General features: G+C 45.3%; 3 protein-coding genes across 3 annotated transcripts; 2 read left to right on the forward strand and 1 right to left on the reverse strand.

The window, feature by feature from the left end:
• Positions 1-723: 723 nt before the first annotated feature.
• F5J12DRAFT_787256 (uncharacterized protein) lies at positions 724-4,307 on the forward strand (the record flags this gene model as incomplete). Its single annotated transcript, XM_051743609.1, has 16 exons — positions 724-852; positions 885-1,063; positions 1,143-1,442; positions 1,757-1,854; positions 2,011-2,096; positions 2,220-2,264; positions 2,312-2,508; positions 3,041-3,109; positions 3,216-3,275; positions 3,313-3,411; positions 3,468-3,561; positions 3,625-3,645; positions 3,728-3,749; positions 3,788-3,837; positions 4,061-4,094; positions 4,129-4,307. The coding sequence occupies 16 exons, from the start codon at positions 724-726 to the stop codon at positions 4,305-4,307; spliced, it is 1,662 nt and encodes a 553-aa protein (XP_051594454.1).
• Positions 4,308-5,086: 779 nt separating this feature from the next.
• Positions 5,087-5,940, reverse strand: F5J12DRAFT_787257 (uncharacterized protein; the record flags this gene model as incomplete). Its single annotated transcript, XM_051743610.1, has 3 exons — positions 5,087-5,210; positions 5,263-5,314; positions 5,454-5,940. 3 exons carry the CDS (start codon positions 5,938-5,940, stop codon positions 5,087-5,089), a joined length of 663 nt encoding a protein of 220 aa, XP_051594455.1.
• A 3,241-nt stretch (positions 5,941-9,181) lies between these two features.
• Positions 9,182-10,867, forward strand: F5J12DRAFT_898791 (uncharacterized protein; the record flags this gene model as incomplete). Its single annotated transcript, XM_051748131.1, has 4 exons — positions 9,182-9,396; positions 9,451-9,493; positions 9,555-9,615; positions 10,440-10,867. 4 exons carry the CDS (start codon positions 9,182-9,184, stop codon positions 10,865-10,867), a joined length of 747 nt encoding a protein of 248 aa, XP_051594456.1.
• Between the last annotated feature and the right edge of the window lie 2,257 nt (positions 10,868-13,124).

Below are 13,124 nucleotides of genomic sequence, written 5' to 3' on the forward strand. Positions count from 1 at the left end.
AAAGCAGCTCAAGACAGGAGTCCACTGAACCCCCCCCCCCCTGGCTTCATTCAAGGGAGGTGCCAGCTTGGAAGTACCTCCTTTGAATGTCAAAGCTGTGCATGGACCTGCTGGAGGTCTGGCAATCTCTATTACTCCACCACCACCAGCAGTTGGATCAGTGCCTGGACAGGAAGGTAGGATGGAGGTCAACTAACATCAATGTACTTGTCATTTTGCAATCCATTTGTGTTTTTTTGTCTTTGTACTTGTACTTTGTTAGATGCAGCAGTATACTCTATATTGTCAAAATGTGATCTCCAGGAAGAAGTAGCTACCACTACTGGTAGTTGTTACTGTATGATTCAGATACTGGAAAACCAATCTGGTATGGTGATGTCTGTACCAAGGCTGTGGTGTTACAAGCACTAAGGGCCAATGGAGTCATGGTTCACCTAGATGATTGAATGATGACTGGCCAGCATAACTCAATTGTTTTTGCTGTATAGCATGATGGTGACTTTCACGGTATTGTTCTGGCTTGCTGGAGGCCATAAGGCATTGAATTCACAGTTTAAATGTACTGGGTAGTTGGCTAGTCTTCTGGTCATTACCAGAGCCACCATTGTGATAATACATGCATCTCCAGCATGGTACTGGTACCAGTACATACATACTGTGGACCTGCTCCCAGGAGGTCAGGCAGGTCAGGCATGGCATGGTATAATTTCTGGGCAGGCCTCCATGGCATTGGCACCAGGATGGTGTTCATGGCATTGGTGCCAGGACAGCTTGACTGATGGCCTCATGGCATTGGGGATGTGCCAGAACTCATTACAATGGTGCTGTGACAGCCTGCATGATGGCCTCATGGTATTGGGGATGTGCTGGAACACATGGCATAGGTTCCAGGACAGCTTCCATGGCATTGGTGTTGTGCTGGAACACATTACAATGGTGCCAGGATGGCCTGCATGATGGCCCCATGGCATTGGGGATGTGCTGGAACACATGGACCTGGTGCCAGTGCTGGCTCACAATACATCAGTGCCAGGACAGCTTCCATGATGGCCCCATGGCAGTGGTGATGTGCCAGAGCATGTGGCATTGGTGCCAGCATGGCTTCCATGGCATTAGCATTGTGCCAGTTCACATTAAATCAGTGCTGGCTGGGATGGCTTCCATGGCATTAGTCCTGGGTTGGTGTTGGCCTGGCTCACATTGCATTGGTGCTGGGATGCCTTGAATGGCATTGGTATTGGGTCTGCCCATGTGGCATCGATGCCAGGACAGCCAGCATGGCATTGGTGTTGTGCCAGCCTGCATGGCATTGGTATTGGGCCTGTTCATATTGCATTGGTGTTGGCCTGGCTCACATGGCATTCATCCCAGGATGGCCTGCATGGCATTGGTGGTGGGCTGGCCCACATGGCAGTGTTGCCAGGATGGCTAGCATGGCATTGGTGTTGGGCTGGCTTGCATGACAGTGTTGCCTGGGGTGAACTCAGGGGCTGAGCCCATCCATACCTTCTGGGGACACCCAACTCTGGGCTTACCTGGGACTACTCATATTGCAGTGGCTACACCCTAATCCCACAGCTGGCTTGTACCCCATGATGACAATTCTAACCTCTGCCCAGCCATTCTGCATAATGACTCCTACTCTTGGGCTCAGCTGTATGCTATGGTGACACACATTTACTGGGCTCTCCCATAGTCCATGATGACACTTACTCCCCAGCCTGCTTGTAACTGACAATGACAATTCAAACCACAGCTGCACCATTCCTCATGACAACATTTCCTCTCAGGCTCAGCTGTACTACATGGTGACACTCATCAGTTGGGCTTTCCCATACTACAAGGTGACAATAGGTTCATGGCTCTCATGTAACACACATGCACAAGCCATACATGGGCTCAACCTCTGCTGGCCCATCACCAATGGCTGATTGTCAGCCTCCACTGACTGTCTCATATGGCCTAACCAGGTGCATGGGCTCACTTGAGCAACTCCTGCTGCGATGCAAGGACCTATGAAGGTCTATGCAGAAATCCAATGGACTGTCAAGGAAAAGCTACATGACACAATACAGCAGTATTATTATGAATGGGATGTGTGTTCAGCACAAGCCAAGGGCTTAAATCCAGTGACAGCAACAGTTACAACAACAATGACAACAACAACTAGACTTAGCACAGATTGATGGCCAAGTGAGATCAGATGCACCACTTGACAGAAATGGGGTGCAAAGAGTGCAGATGGAGAGCTCAATGGCTCACAGGTTTGCTTTGATTTTGAAATTTTTTACTTACAGCTATCCTGCTCTAGGGAAACTGGATATATGAGATGAAGTATGACCTACATCTGCACAGTTGCAGTTCAAGGACCTACAGCAAACTACAAATGAGCAGTGACAGTGATGGCCACAAGAGCAACAACAACACTAGCAAGGGTGACAAGGACAACAATGCCACCAACATGGGTGGCAGTGATGGTGACAATGCTCGATGTGGATTGAAGGCCATGTGATGCGAGAGTGGCCATACAATGGATATGAGGCAGGGTGGAGACAAATAACAAGCTTAATAGCTCAAGGTTCTGCATTTATTTCAGGATATGCTACTCACACCTCCATTACTCTAGCAAAGATGGATACCTACAATGAACAGCAATCACCATACAAGAGTCCACAACAGACTATGAGCAAGGGACACACAGACATACAGAGATAAAAGTACACAGAACACTGTTCAAACTATGACAATGATCTTCAACAGTAGAAAGGGAACTATGATGTATGGGGGGCATTGGGAGCATACTAGATGAGCTCAAAAGCTCTAGGTTTCACATTTACTCCGAGGATTTTTACTTATGACTACCTTACTCTAGAAAGTTCAAAGCCCTATGAAGTTTGAATGGAGTGCCAAGTGATGACAACACAGTAGTACCCATTCTCAGCACGAAGAGACATGCACCAAGCAACAGGAGTTCACACACCAAGCCTGAGGGCTTGTTTTCATATTTTATGTTTATGACTCCAGACTTACAAACCTACAGGTCTAAGGTATATAGTGAAGTCAATGCACAGTTGCTGATATCCGAAGGAAATGAATATGGTATGGGTTTGTGAGTAGAGTGCAAAGAGCTAATGATGAAACTCAGGAAGGGGCCAATTTGAAGCCAAGGTGCCCTTTTTAGTTTTGATTTGAACAATTTATACTGTGAAGTACAGGTATGTTAGTGCAAAGGAAAAGGAAATTGATGGGGATGGATGGCTCAAAGCCATTCATCAGTACCTAGCATCAAGACTGTGTCCACCCGACCGCAAGGTTGAAGGCCAACAACCAAGATCAAATGAAATTAGCACCTGCACCTGTCAGGGTTGAAGACCTATCTCTGAAGGAGGCTCAAGGATCTATGGAACTAAGGTGAGAGGTTTTATTTTACTTTGAGCTTATACTATGTCAGGATACTTTGTTTCTAGGGTCAAAAAAGTGGTGAATGAAGATGGGCAACTTGAGGTTGCTCAGCAACACTTAGCACAAGGGCTTCAGCCACCAGACAAAGTACCAGATGGGGTATGAGAAATCAAGTGCACACATGTGCAGAGAGTTGAGGCTGTCAAAATGTGAATGGGACAGATGGATGAAGTGAAGGTCCTGGTGAGCATATTGATATATAATTTTCTTTAATATGAATTTTACCTTGTGTGACATTGCTCAACCAAGTCATGCTACCCTTCAGGCGATTCTACTCACCCCAACATGTAGTTTCAGTTTTCTTTCACTTTTTTTTATGTGCTAGGTCATCTTAAGGATGAGCAGGAGCCAGGAGCACATATGCATATAAGGATGGTAAATACATGACTGAGCAAGAGCTCTTAGGTACATATATGTCTTCGAACTGCCTTGTAAAGGGAAAATGTCTTCTGTACTAGCTATGGCACTGTGTCACACCATGTTACCATTTTGCACAGAGACTGTGCCTCAAAGAGCAGTCATTGACTCACCCTGCACTTGATTTGTCACTCATTTGTTCATTTGCCTGGAGTTTATCTCTGTTGTCATTTGGTTCAAGGTTTGGGTTTTGAGGGGAGTGTTTGAGAGGCAGGGTATGTGTTCAAGAGGCCAGGTGGTGTTTTGTAGGCAGAAAGGGATGTGTTCAAGAGCAAGAGGTTTTGAGGACTGAGAGGGTTTTTTCTGCAAAATTGGGAGCAAGTCTTGGGAAAGAAGGGTCATGTTCAAGTGTGTGGCAAGGTCAAGGGTCCATGGTGAAGTTGGGGGAAGCAGATGCAGAGACAAGGACATTTGTGCAAGGAGAGTGACCAAGGTTCACACAAGTTCAGTTTACCAAAAAAGCAGTTCATGTCAGAGGTCCTCAGTAGCAGGGTGATTTCATCTCACATTTCAGTGAGTTTTTGAGGTTAAAATTATTACTTTGTGGAGTACCCAAAGGGCCAGGAGGACTGGCAATAGGTTTAGTATAGCAGGCAGCAGCCCAGAGCTAAGTTTTCCTTTTAGTTCGCAATTTTTACACTTTTACTATACTTCATTTCTCCAAAACAGGATCTCCCTCTGGGGTCAATTGCAAACACTTGCCCATTACTGACTAATTACTAATTCTAGGTATATCTTTTACCTATTCCTACACTGGTACAATCTGTGGGACAAGATTGGTGTGTGAAGGGGGAAGCCTGAGTCAGACATCTTGCATGCTGGGAGCTTCCACATAAATGTGGTGAGGGACTGAACAGACAGTCTTGCATTTCAGGCCTTCCAGCTTGAAGTGCTGGAGGACAAATCCTGCAGAATGAGCTAATGGAGACCAGGTAAGTTCCCAAGCAAAGGAGTGAAGAGGAGACACGATGTACCAGAGGGCAGCATGACCTTGAATACTCTTGGCTGAGTCTGATTCATACCCACCTCCATATGATCTTCAACATTGCAAACTGAGCCCTGCTGATGCACCTTTGCCCTTGACCCTTCTGCACTCCCCTCACCACCATAGCAGTGAAAAAGGCTTTCAAACTGTTGAGTTAAATTTGCATTCCCTGATGGAGCTATCTTGGTCACTCTTGGACAACAGTTTGCTTCATTGTCTAGTTCATCTTCCTCTTTGTCCTCTTTGTCCTCCCACACAGAAATATCCAGATATTGGGAAGTGGACTTGCTCATTCTTGGATGCTTTGCTGGGCATAGAGAGTGGTGGGATCTGTGTGAGCTTTTGCCTGATCGAGTAGTTAGCAAGGGATCCAAAACTGAAGGTGAACATTGGCTTACAAGTCTGTGATGAAGGAGCTTGGGGGGGAGAGGATGACACTGGGAATGTCGTCTGCAAGATACAGAATGAATTGGTTTATGAAATTGCTTTGAGAAGTTTACTTATGGGAGGAAGAAGCCTGAGCAGGGGGGGCATCGCATGCACCTGGAGGATATGTCAGTAAATTGTGAGGATTTAAAGATTTACTTACAAGAGGGCTCAACAATGCCATGCTCAGCCATGGCTGCCCTAACAACCTCAACAGCAGTACCCTCCCAAGATGCTTCAAATACTTGGTCAAAGGTGGGCTTCCACTTGTCAAACTGGTACCTGTTGCCAAATTTCTCCATCTCTGTCAAGAAATTGGCAAAGGAGAGGCTATCATGACTTGCCCAACACAAAACCAACTGCCATGCAGCAGCATCTTCCAACAAGGGAACTACTGGGACTACCTTAGTTTGTGTGAGCTCCCACACAGCCTTGATGGCATTTATCCCTATGCCCTTTGGATTCAATATGATGATATTGATCAGGTCTATCCATTCCTCCACTTTGAAGGTGATGCCCACAATGGCAAGCTCGATTTTGACATTGAATAGAAGCAAGGTGTCAGGGAGATCATCACACATGAACCTTTCAAGAAAGGTGAAAGCTTTGTCATTGAGGAGAGTGGGGGTGGTTTCAACATTTGGTTCCATTGATAGCAGTGGTGTTGTTGTAAGAGCTGGAAGTGACTAGTGAGCAGTAAATGGAGTGAGGGGGGAAGTACTAGCGAAGCAATACAAGGCAATGATTGCTGCTATTTGAGGGGGGGGGGGCTAAGCTCAGCAAGCAGAACTGCTATTGTCCTGGACAATACGACAAAAGATAGTGTCTTTTGATGTGGACAACAGGATGGAAGAATGGTCTAGGGGTATGTAGTCAGATCGATAACTGAATAAGCAGCATACACTGTGCTTATCTTTATGGAATGTGCTTCATATCATTGCTTCCAAGCCATTGTCTCAAGCATATGCAACTTTATTATATCTTCATCTACACTTGTATTATAATTGTTCAGCTCATGTAGAATGTTTAAATCAATGATAGCCACAGTATGAACTACCATTGATAGCAATCTTTTGAAGTACCATCATCACAGACTACTATCAATATTGATCTAATTCTAATTCTAATTGCAAAGACTACTACTATCAATATCAACATAACTCTAATTCTAATACTATCATGTCTAACACTAAAGTGGTGGGCTGCGAGTGAAGATGGTTAATAGAATGCCAAGTGTTAAGAGGTGATGGGCAACTTGCCTGTAGGTGGTGGAAAGAGGGAAAAGGTGTTCATGAGAAAAGTCATTGTTGATATACTGAATGCAACTCATGATCACATGGTAGCCACTTAAGCAAAGACCTAACATGCACTTAACACAAGCATGTGATCATGAGTTGTGTCCAGTATATCAACGATGACTATTCTCACAAACACCTTTTCCCTCTTTCCACCACCTACAGGTAAGTTGCGTGTCACTTCTTGAAACTTGGAATTCTATTAACCATCTTTGCTTGCAGCTGACCACTTTAGCATTAGACAGTGTAGCATTAGAATTAGAATTACATCAGTATTGGTAGTAGTATTTGCAAAGACAGTGCAATGCAACTGTCAACATGAAAGTCAAACATTTGACATGAGGCAAACAATCAATCTATAATACAAGTGTAGATGAAGATATAATAAAATTGTGTATGCACATTCATTAAAGATAAGCACAGTGTATGCTGTTTACTCAGTTATCAATCTGATTGCATACCCCTAGACCATTCTTCCATCCCATTATCCACATCAAAAGACAACACTGAAGTTCATACATGTCAACTAGGTCACTCTATGCCTCTTACTGATGAATTCAATCATCAAATCATTCTCCAGTGGCCTTCCTATGGTCTGCCTTTGGTCAGTCATTATTAAGTTGATTGGATAGGCAGTAACTAACTGCTGTGAGTCAAAGTGTGGTTCAGTGGTGAAAACCAACCAAAACCAACACAAAAGACAAAAAGAGCAAGTGGTGGTGTGCCTATGCAGTACCTAGATGGTAGAACCTGTTCTTTGGGTGGGTTTTTGTGAGCTACAACACTCAAAGATGAGTGCTGAGGGTTGGGGGTGCTCCTGATGAAGAAGGAGCAGGCATGCGAGAGAATGCAATAGGGTAGACTGCTGTCAGCCTACAGAAGGATGGATGATGACTTAATTCAATGTCCTAAGCTGCACTGAGCTCAGGGAGGGCTTGCAGTGGAGTATATTGATGATAGACAAGGATAAGCAAAGTAGACAATAGTTAGACCCTTAATAAAGTCTCAACTATCAAAGCTGCTGAATGAATTACTGAGTGATGATAAAATGCAAGCAAGAGGGGCTCTCTGATGTCCTTCTTTTTTGCTATTTAAGTACAGTGATTTATATACAGTACAGGGGTGTTGCCCTTGGAAAACAAGGTGCAAACACTTAGTAAGTGACTGGTAACCAATGAGTAAGGAATGCAAGCAATGGGTAATTGTCTTGGAAAGCATTGGTAAGCATTGGTAAGGATTAGCAAGCCAAAAAGCAAAGAATCAGTAAGCAAAGTCAAAAGATTGGTAAGTATTGGCAACAGGTGAGTCAAAGACAGTCAGAACATCAAAGTATGAGTCAAGTGATGTCAGGAACTGGGAAAGCACACTGGAATCACATTAGGGGGAGGCTGTGCATGTCACATCTCAAAGAGATCACTTCTGGGCCAAGGTGGGATGACAGAGAGGCAGCACTGATCTGATGCCGATATAGTACATCCAAAAGTGGACAGGGTGAGTCAGATGTCAACAGGGGTCAAGCTTTGGGGGTCTGTGGGGTGAGAGTAGCATAGGGGATTGCAACCTTCCCCCCCCAAACCATCCTCTCAGTGAAGCAAATAAAAACTTCATGAACGAGGCCCTGTTGGAAGAGAGGATGAATGGGGAGTGTCTTCTGCTGTATCTTGCAACAAGGAGGCAAGATGTGCATCATACTCATCATGGATGTGATCAGGGAGAGTGGAGAACAGTAGATTATACTGTAGCTGTCACAATCTTGGAAGAATAATGGACAAGACTGGTTTGAAGACATTGCAGGGAGCAGGGAGGAAGGATCCATATGCTTCTTGGACTGGAGAGACTGGAACAACCACATAAGACCTTTCCAAGTGAATGACAGACCTGAGGTGACCAAAGAATGTCCTCCTAGAGGTTATACTGACAAAAAGAACATGCTGTCCAAGCTGGATGGGCTGAGAGGGCACAGACAAGGGTGGGATGTACCAGGATGCTTCAGGATGGAAGCTGGTAGGAACTCCTGGTAGATATATGTAGCCATGGTCCCTAGCAAAGGGGGAAAGCAAAATGATTGATGTAGAGGCAGCCATATCAGAAGAATTTAGTGAAATGAGCATCTTTTGGAGGGAGCGCTGTAGAAACATGTGGAGTGTGCAAATCCTTTCCAATTTTGGAAGGTAAGATTGCATGGCTGAGCACTACAAGCGAGTGTGGGAATGGTCTCTGTATCTGCAGAAATGGTGGAGATATGTTCAAAACTGGAATGCCATACATGGGTGCTTAAGAATTTTAGCCAGCACTTAACTTGCTCCCCTTCTTGTTCTCTGGCACTGATGACTTGTTCTTGTGTGAGGGATGACTGCCAACATTTCTGGCTGTCCGTCTTCACATGAGGGCTATGGTCTTCATCTCTGTTCATCAGCTGTATCCATGTCCACCTCACCAAACACCTTTGGTGTGTGACAATGTGACCTGGGTAAGCAAACAGTCATATGGGCATGTGAGGGATATGACAGAAACTCCACAGGCTGCCATGTACTCATGGTGAAAGTACATAGATGAACACAAGATCATTGTGCCTGACCTTGATGGCCACTATCTCATGGAATTGTCCAAGCAGTTGGCATTCAAGGATGATATCATGGTCACAGGAGCCATTGCAATAACAGACCTTCAACAACCCAAGGGCCAAAGGTGGTTTGATGTCAAGGATCTCTTTGAGGACTACCAGGAGAGGGTCAAAGAAAGGGCACAACTAGAGGCAAAGAGGCTGGCCCAGGAGCCCATGGCACATACTTGGGGTCAGGCAGAGGGAGGGTGAGGTGATACCAAAGCAGGGGGGTCATTGAGAGGAGCTATGTGTGTGACTAGGGTGGGCCCTGGTAATGTGAGCAAGGGAAAAGGGAAGGAGAAGGTATGTCTGACATCCTTGACATCCCCAAGTGCAAGTGCTGACTTCAATGAAAATTCTGCAGGCCACCAACAAGGAGGATGAGCTTGCTGACAATGTTGATGACGATGAGAATGAGGGTGAAGGTGAGCCTGCTCCTTCCACAAAGGGACCTCATGTGGCTGGAGACTATGAGCCTTGCAAGGCATGTGCTCAGGTGGACCTTGTGTGTGTTTGGGAGCTGGAGTGGTCCTGCAAACAGTGCAGGAATGTGAAGTGCAAGTGCAAGTGCACTCATGGAGTAGGGAGAAAGGTGAGTACCATACAGGTTTAATTCCACAAGGGAACAAGTTAACATCACCTTCAGTGAAAGAACTCTGGCACCATTGGAGCAGCAGGGCCATCTCACAAATGAGTCAAATCAACTATGACCCCAATGGTGGCCCCCATGGGACCTGCAACTGGTGTAAGTCAGGCATTTAGTGAAGCTAGGGACTCCTAGGGATGGATAGAAAAGGGTCAGGTTTGACCCAGAGGGACTCTGTGCTTGGATCAGTGAAAAGTGACAAGGGAGTGGATTGGAGTTGGGCAAAAGGAATGAAGTGGGGAAATGAGTGAGTAACAGTGTCTGGAGGTTGTCTGGGAGTGCCTCAATGAGGGCTTGTCACAGTCTTTCATTCACAGTCTTCACTTGTCACTGTCTCACAGTCTGGTTCCTCCTTTTCTAATTGTGTACTGTGGACCTACACTAGTGCGCAAAAATTGCTGACTAAGCTACCAAAAATGCGCCACACAGGTAGGCTAAGTATCACTAATGTAAATTAAAGCAAAAATACAGTAGATAAGATAATTAAATTTCCTTAGTAGGGAGTACTTATTCCCTACACTGGACCTTCCAAGAAGCTCACACTGAGAATTCTGCCTCAAAAATGACAACCTGATCCAACCCCCACACACTTGCCTTCCCCAGAACTGACTCTTTCCCCTCATGATCCTTTGCCAACCCCCTGTCTCTTCTTCTGCAGGGCTACTCCCAAGCCCAGGCCATCATTCAAAGCCTCTTCACCCCTTGTCAACAAGCCTCAACTGTCACCCCCCAGCAAAGAACTGCAAGTCAAGTTCAAACCATTTTTTGCAACTGTGACCAGCTTACTAAATGAATCTGGAGATGTCAAAGTGCCAGTCCAGAGTGACACTCCATTAGTTGCAGAAACTCCAGAGGTCATAAACCCAAATGAGTGGTCAACAGCAAACTTCATTGAGCATCTGCAAGTGCTTGAGGCGAGAGCCAAGGATGAGGAATTCGAGCTGGAGCAGGTCTACTGGCTGCTGGAGATGTTGGTGAGGCAGGTAACACATTGGATTGAGAGTGCATGGGCTAGGTGGGAGGAGTTGTGAAGGTTGAAGGATGAACTCCAGGACCTATAAATGGTGTACTTGTGTCTGCAGAATTTTTTGTACTGGTATGTTCTGAAATTGTAAGAGTCTTTCATGCATTGGTATTAGTACAACAGTAAGGGAAGGGAAAAAAGACTTCTAAAGGAAGAAGTGTTGTGCAATTTTTTTTTTTGACTGTTTCTTGTGAGCAGTGCAGATTTTATATATGAGATGAAACGGGTATCAATAAAAGAAAGAATAGAGAAAGAAAAGAAAGGAGGTAAAGAGAAGGATGGACTACTCACCTGACTCATCCAAAGGGATGCCAGTGAGCATAGGGTCTGGGAACAAATCATCTTCAAGGCAATCCAGGTCTTGTGTGGAAGTGCCAGTCAGCTGGGTGACTTCAATATGAGCATTATTCTGTGGGAAATAGGGGTATAGGTGAAAGGCAGTGAAGTGGAATTTCAAGACAGCACCATCTGATTCCACAAGTATGTATGAGCTGCCTTTAGTGCATCAGACGATGATCATTGGTCCCAGGTAGCACAGTTTGGTTTTCTGGTTGAGTTCTAGTTCAATGTGGGAATTCCAAACAAGGATGAGTGACCCTGTTCAAAGTTAAAGTCTTTGATAGAATGCACAAAATGATTGAGGAAATCCTTGGCTGATGTGAAGCAGGATTTTAGGACCAGATTGTGGATGCAAGCAAGGTCCTCCAGGTGTTTTTGGAGTTGGAAAGCATGGTGAGCAATGAGATCTATGGTTGAGTAAAATTCTGCTTCAAAAGGGGCTAAAAATGTTGCTTCAACTAGATCAAAAGGGAGTCTGGGTTCAACACCATGAGCCATATAGAATGGAGAAAACCTGGTTGCCTTGTGGACTGTAACCCTCTCTGCCCAAAATACTGCAGGGGCAACTTCTGACCACCTTGACACTTCCCCACTACAGCTTCTTACCAGCACCTCTCTTACATCAAAATGCCACCATTTGACAACTTCATTAGCCTGTGAATTATAAGGGGAGATGCATATGTGATGAATTCCAAAGGTCTTGGAGAGCCAGTTGAGAGCAAGGATGTATGGTCCCCCATTATCTGTGACAATCTCCACAACAGCACCCCAACAGCACAAAATCTGTTCGAAGATGAACTTTCCAATGGACTTGCCTGTCTCTGCACAAAGCATAGCCCATTCAGGGTAACTGGTGAGTGAACAGCAGGCTTGGGTGGTGTAGTGAAAGCCATTTGACCTCAGCATTAAGAATGTGTCCATATATGCCTTGTAGAATAGGGGTTGGGGAATGGCAATGACTGGCAGAATATGAATGCGATCCAAATGGCAGATCTGGCACTTGTGGCATGATTTAACATACCAACAGACATCCTGCTCTAGCATGGGCCATCAAAAGCGAGTCAGCAAACACATGCAGGTCAAGAAGATACCCTTGTGCCCCAAGTCATTGTGGGCCTGGTGGAGAATCCCAAGGCATTTGTGTGGGGGTACCACTAGCTGATGCCATCCCTGGGGATCCTTCCTCCACAGTTCCCTTCCTTTCATGAAATACTGAGTTGCAAGATGCACTAGGCTTTCCAATTCTGCCCCTTCCAACCCTTCTTGCATTTTCTTCATCTCCAAAAACTCCTTCACCACTCTCATCCTCTCCTCTCTCTGCTTCACTTTCTCTGACCTTGGAATTTTGGTCTCAAAGTTTCCTGGCATCAATTCTTCAGCAGTAAAGATACCTAGACTCTGTGACAGGGCAAGAGATGAGTCTGACACAATGCTCAGAATCTCCAAGGGGTAAGGTTGAGACTCAAAATGTGCTTCCCTATGATGCAAGAGCTCAACAGCGAAGGCCCCACTCTCATCTATCCAATCCTCATAGTCCTCATCTCCCTCCTCATCTTCTTCTGCTCTTGGCCTCCACAAAAGTCTGTCCAGCACTGTATGCTTGTGTGCTGGAACATGTACAAGCTTGAAGTCAAATAGAAGAATTCCAGTGATCCAATGGTTTAAGGTCACATTAGGCTGTAAGTCAGGATTCTTAATCATCCCTTTGATGTACTGCACATCCACCTCAACAGCTGAATTCCAACATGCCAAAGATATGAAGCCAGATGTCATGCAGGGCACAGAAAAGTCCAAATAACTTGAGCTTAGCTTGGCTGTAGTGGCATTTGCAATCATTGAGGGTTATCAAGCCAAACCTAGCAGGGTAGCATTTTCCATCTTCCCCCTCCAGCATGAGGAGGTACCCAACAGCAATGTTAGAAGAG

Source organism: Pisolithus orientalis (genome assembly GCF_024613125.1).
Source record: "Pisolithus orientalis strain OTSU chromosome Unknown F5J12scaffold_96, whole genome shotgun sequence".
NCBI classification, from domain to species: Eukaryota; Fungi; Basidiomycota; class Agaricomycetes; order Boletales; family Pisolithaceae; genus Pisolithus; species Pisolithus orientalis.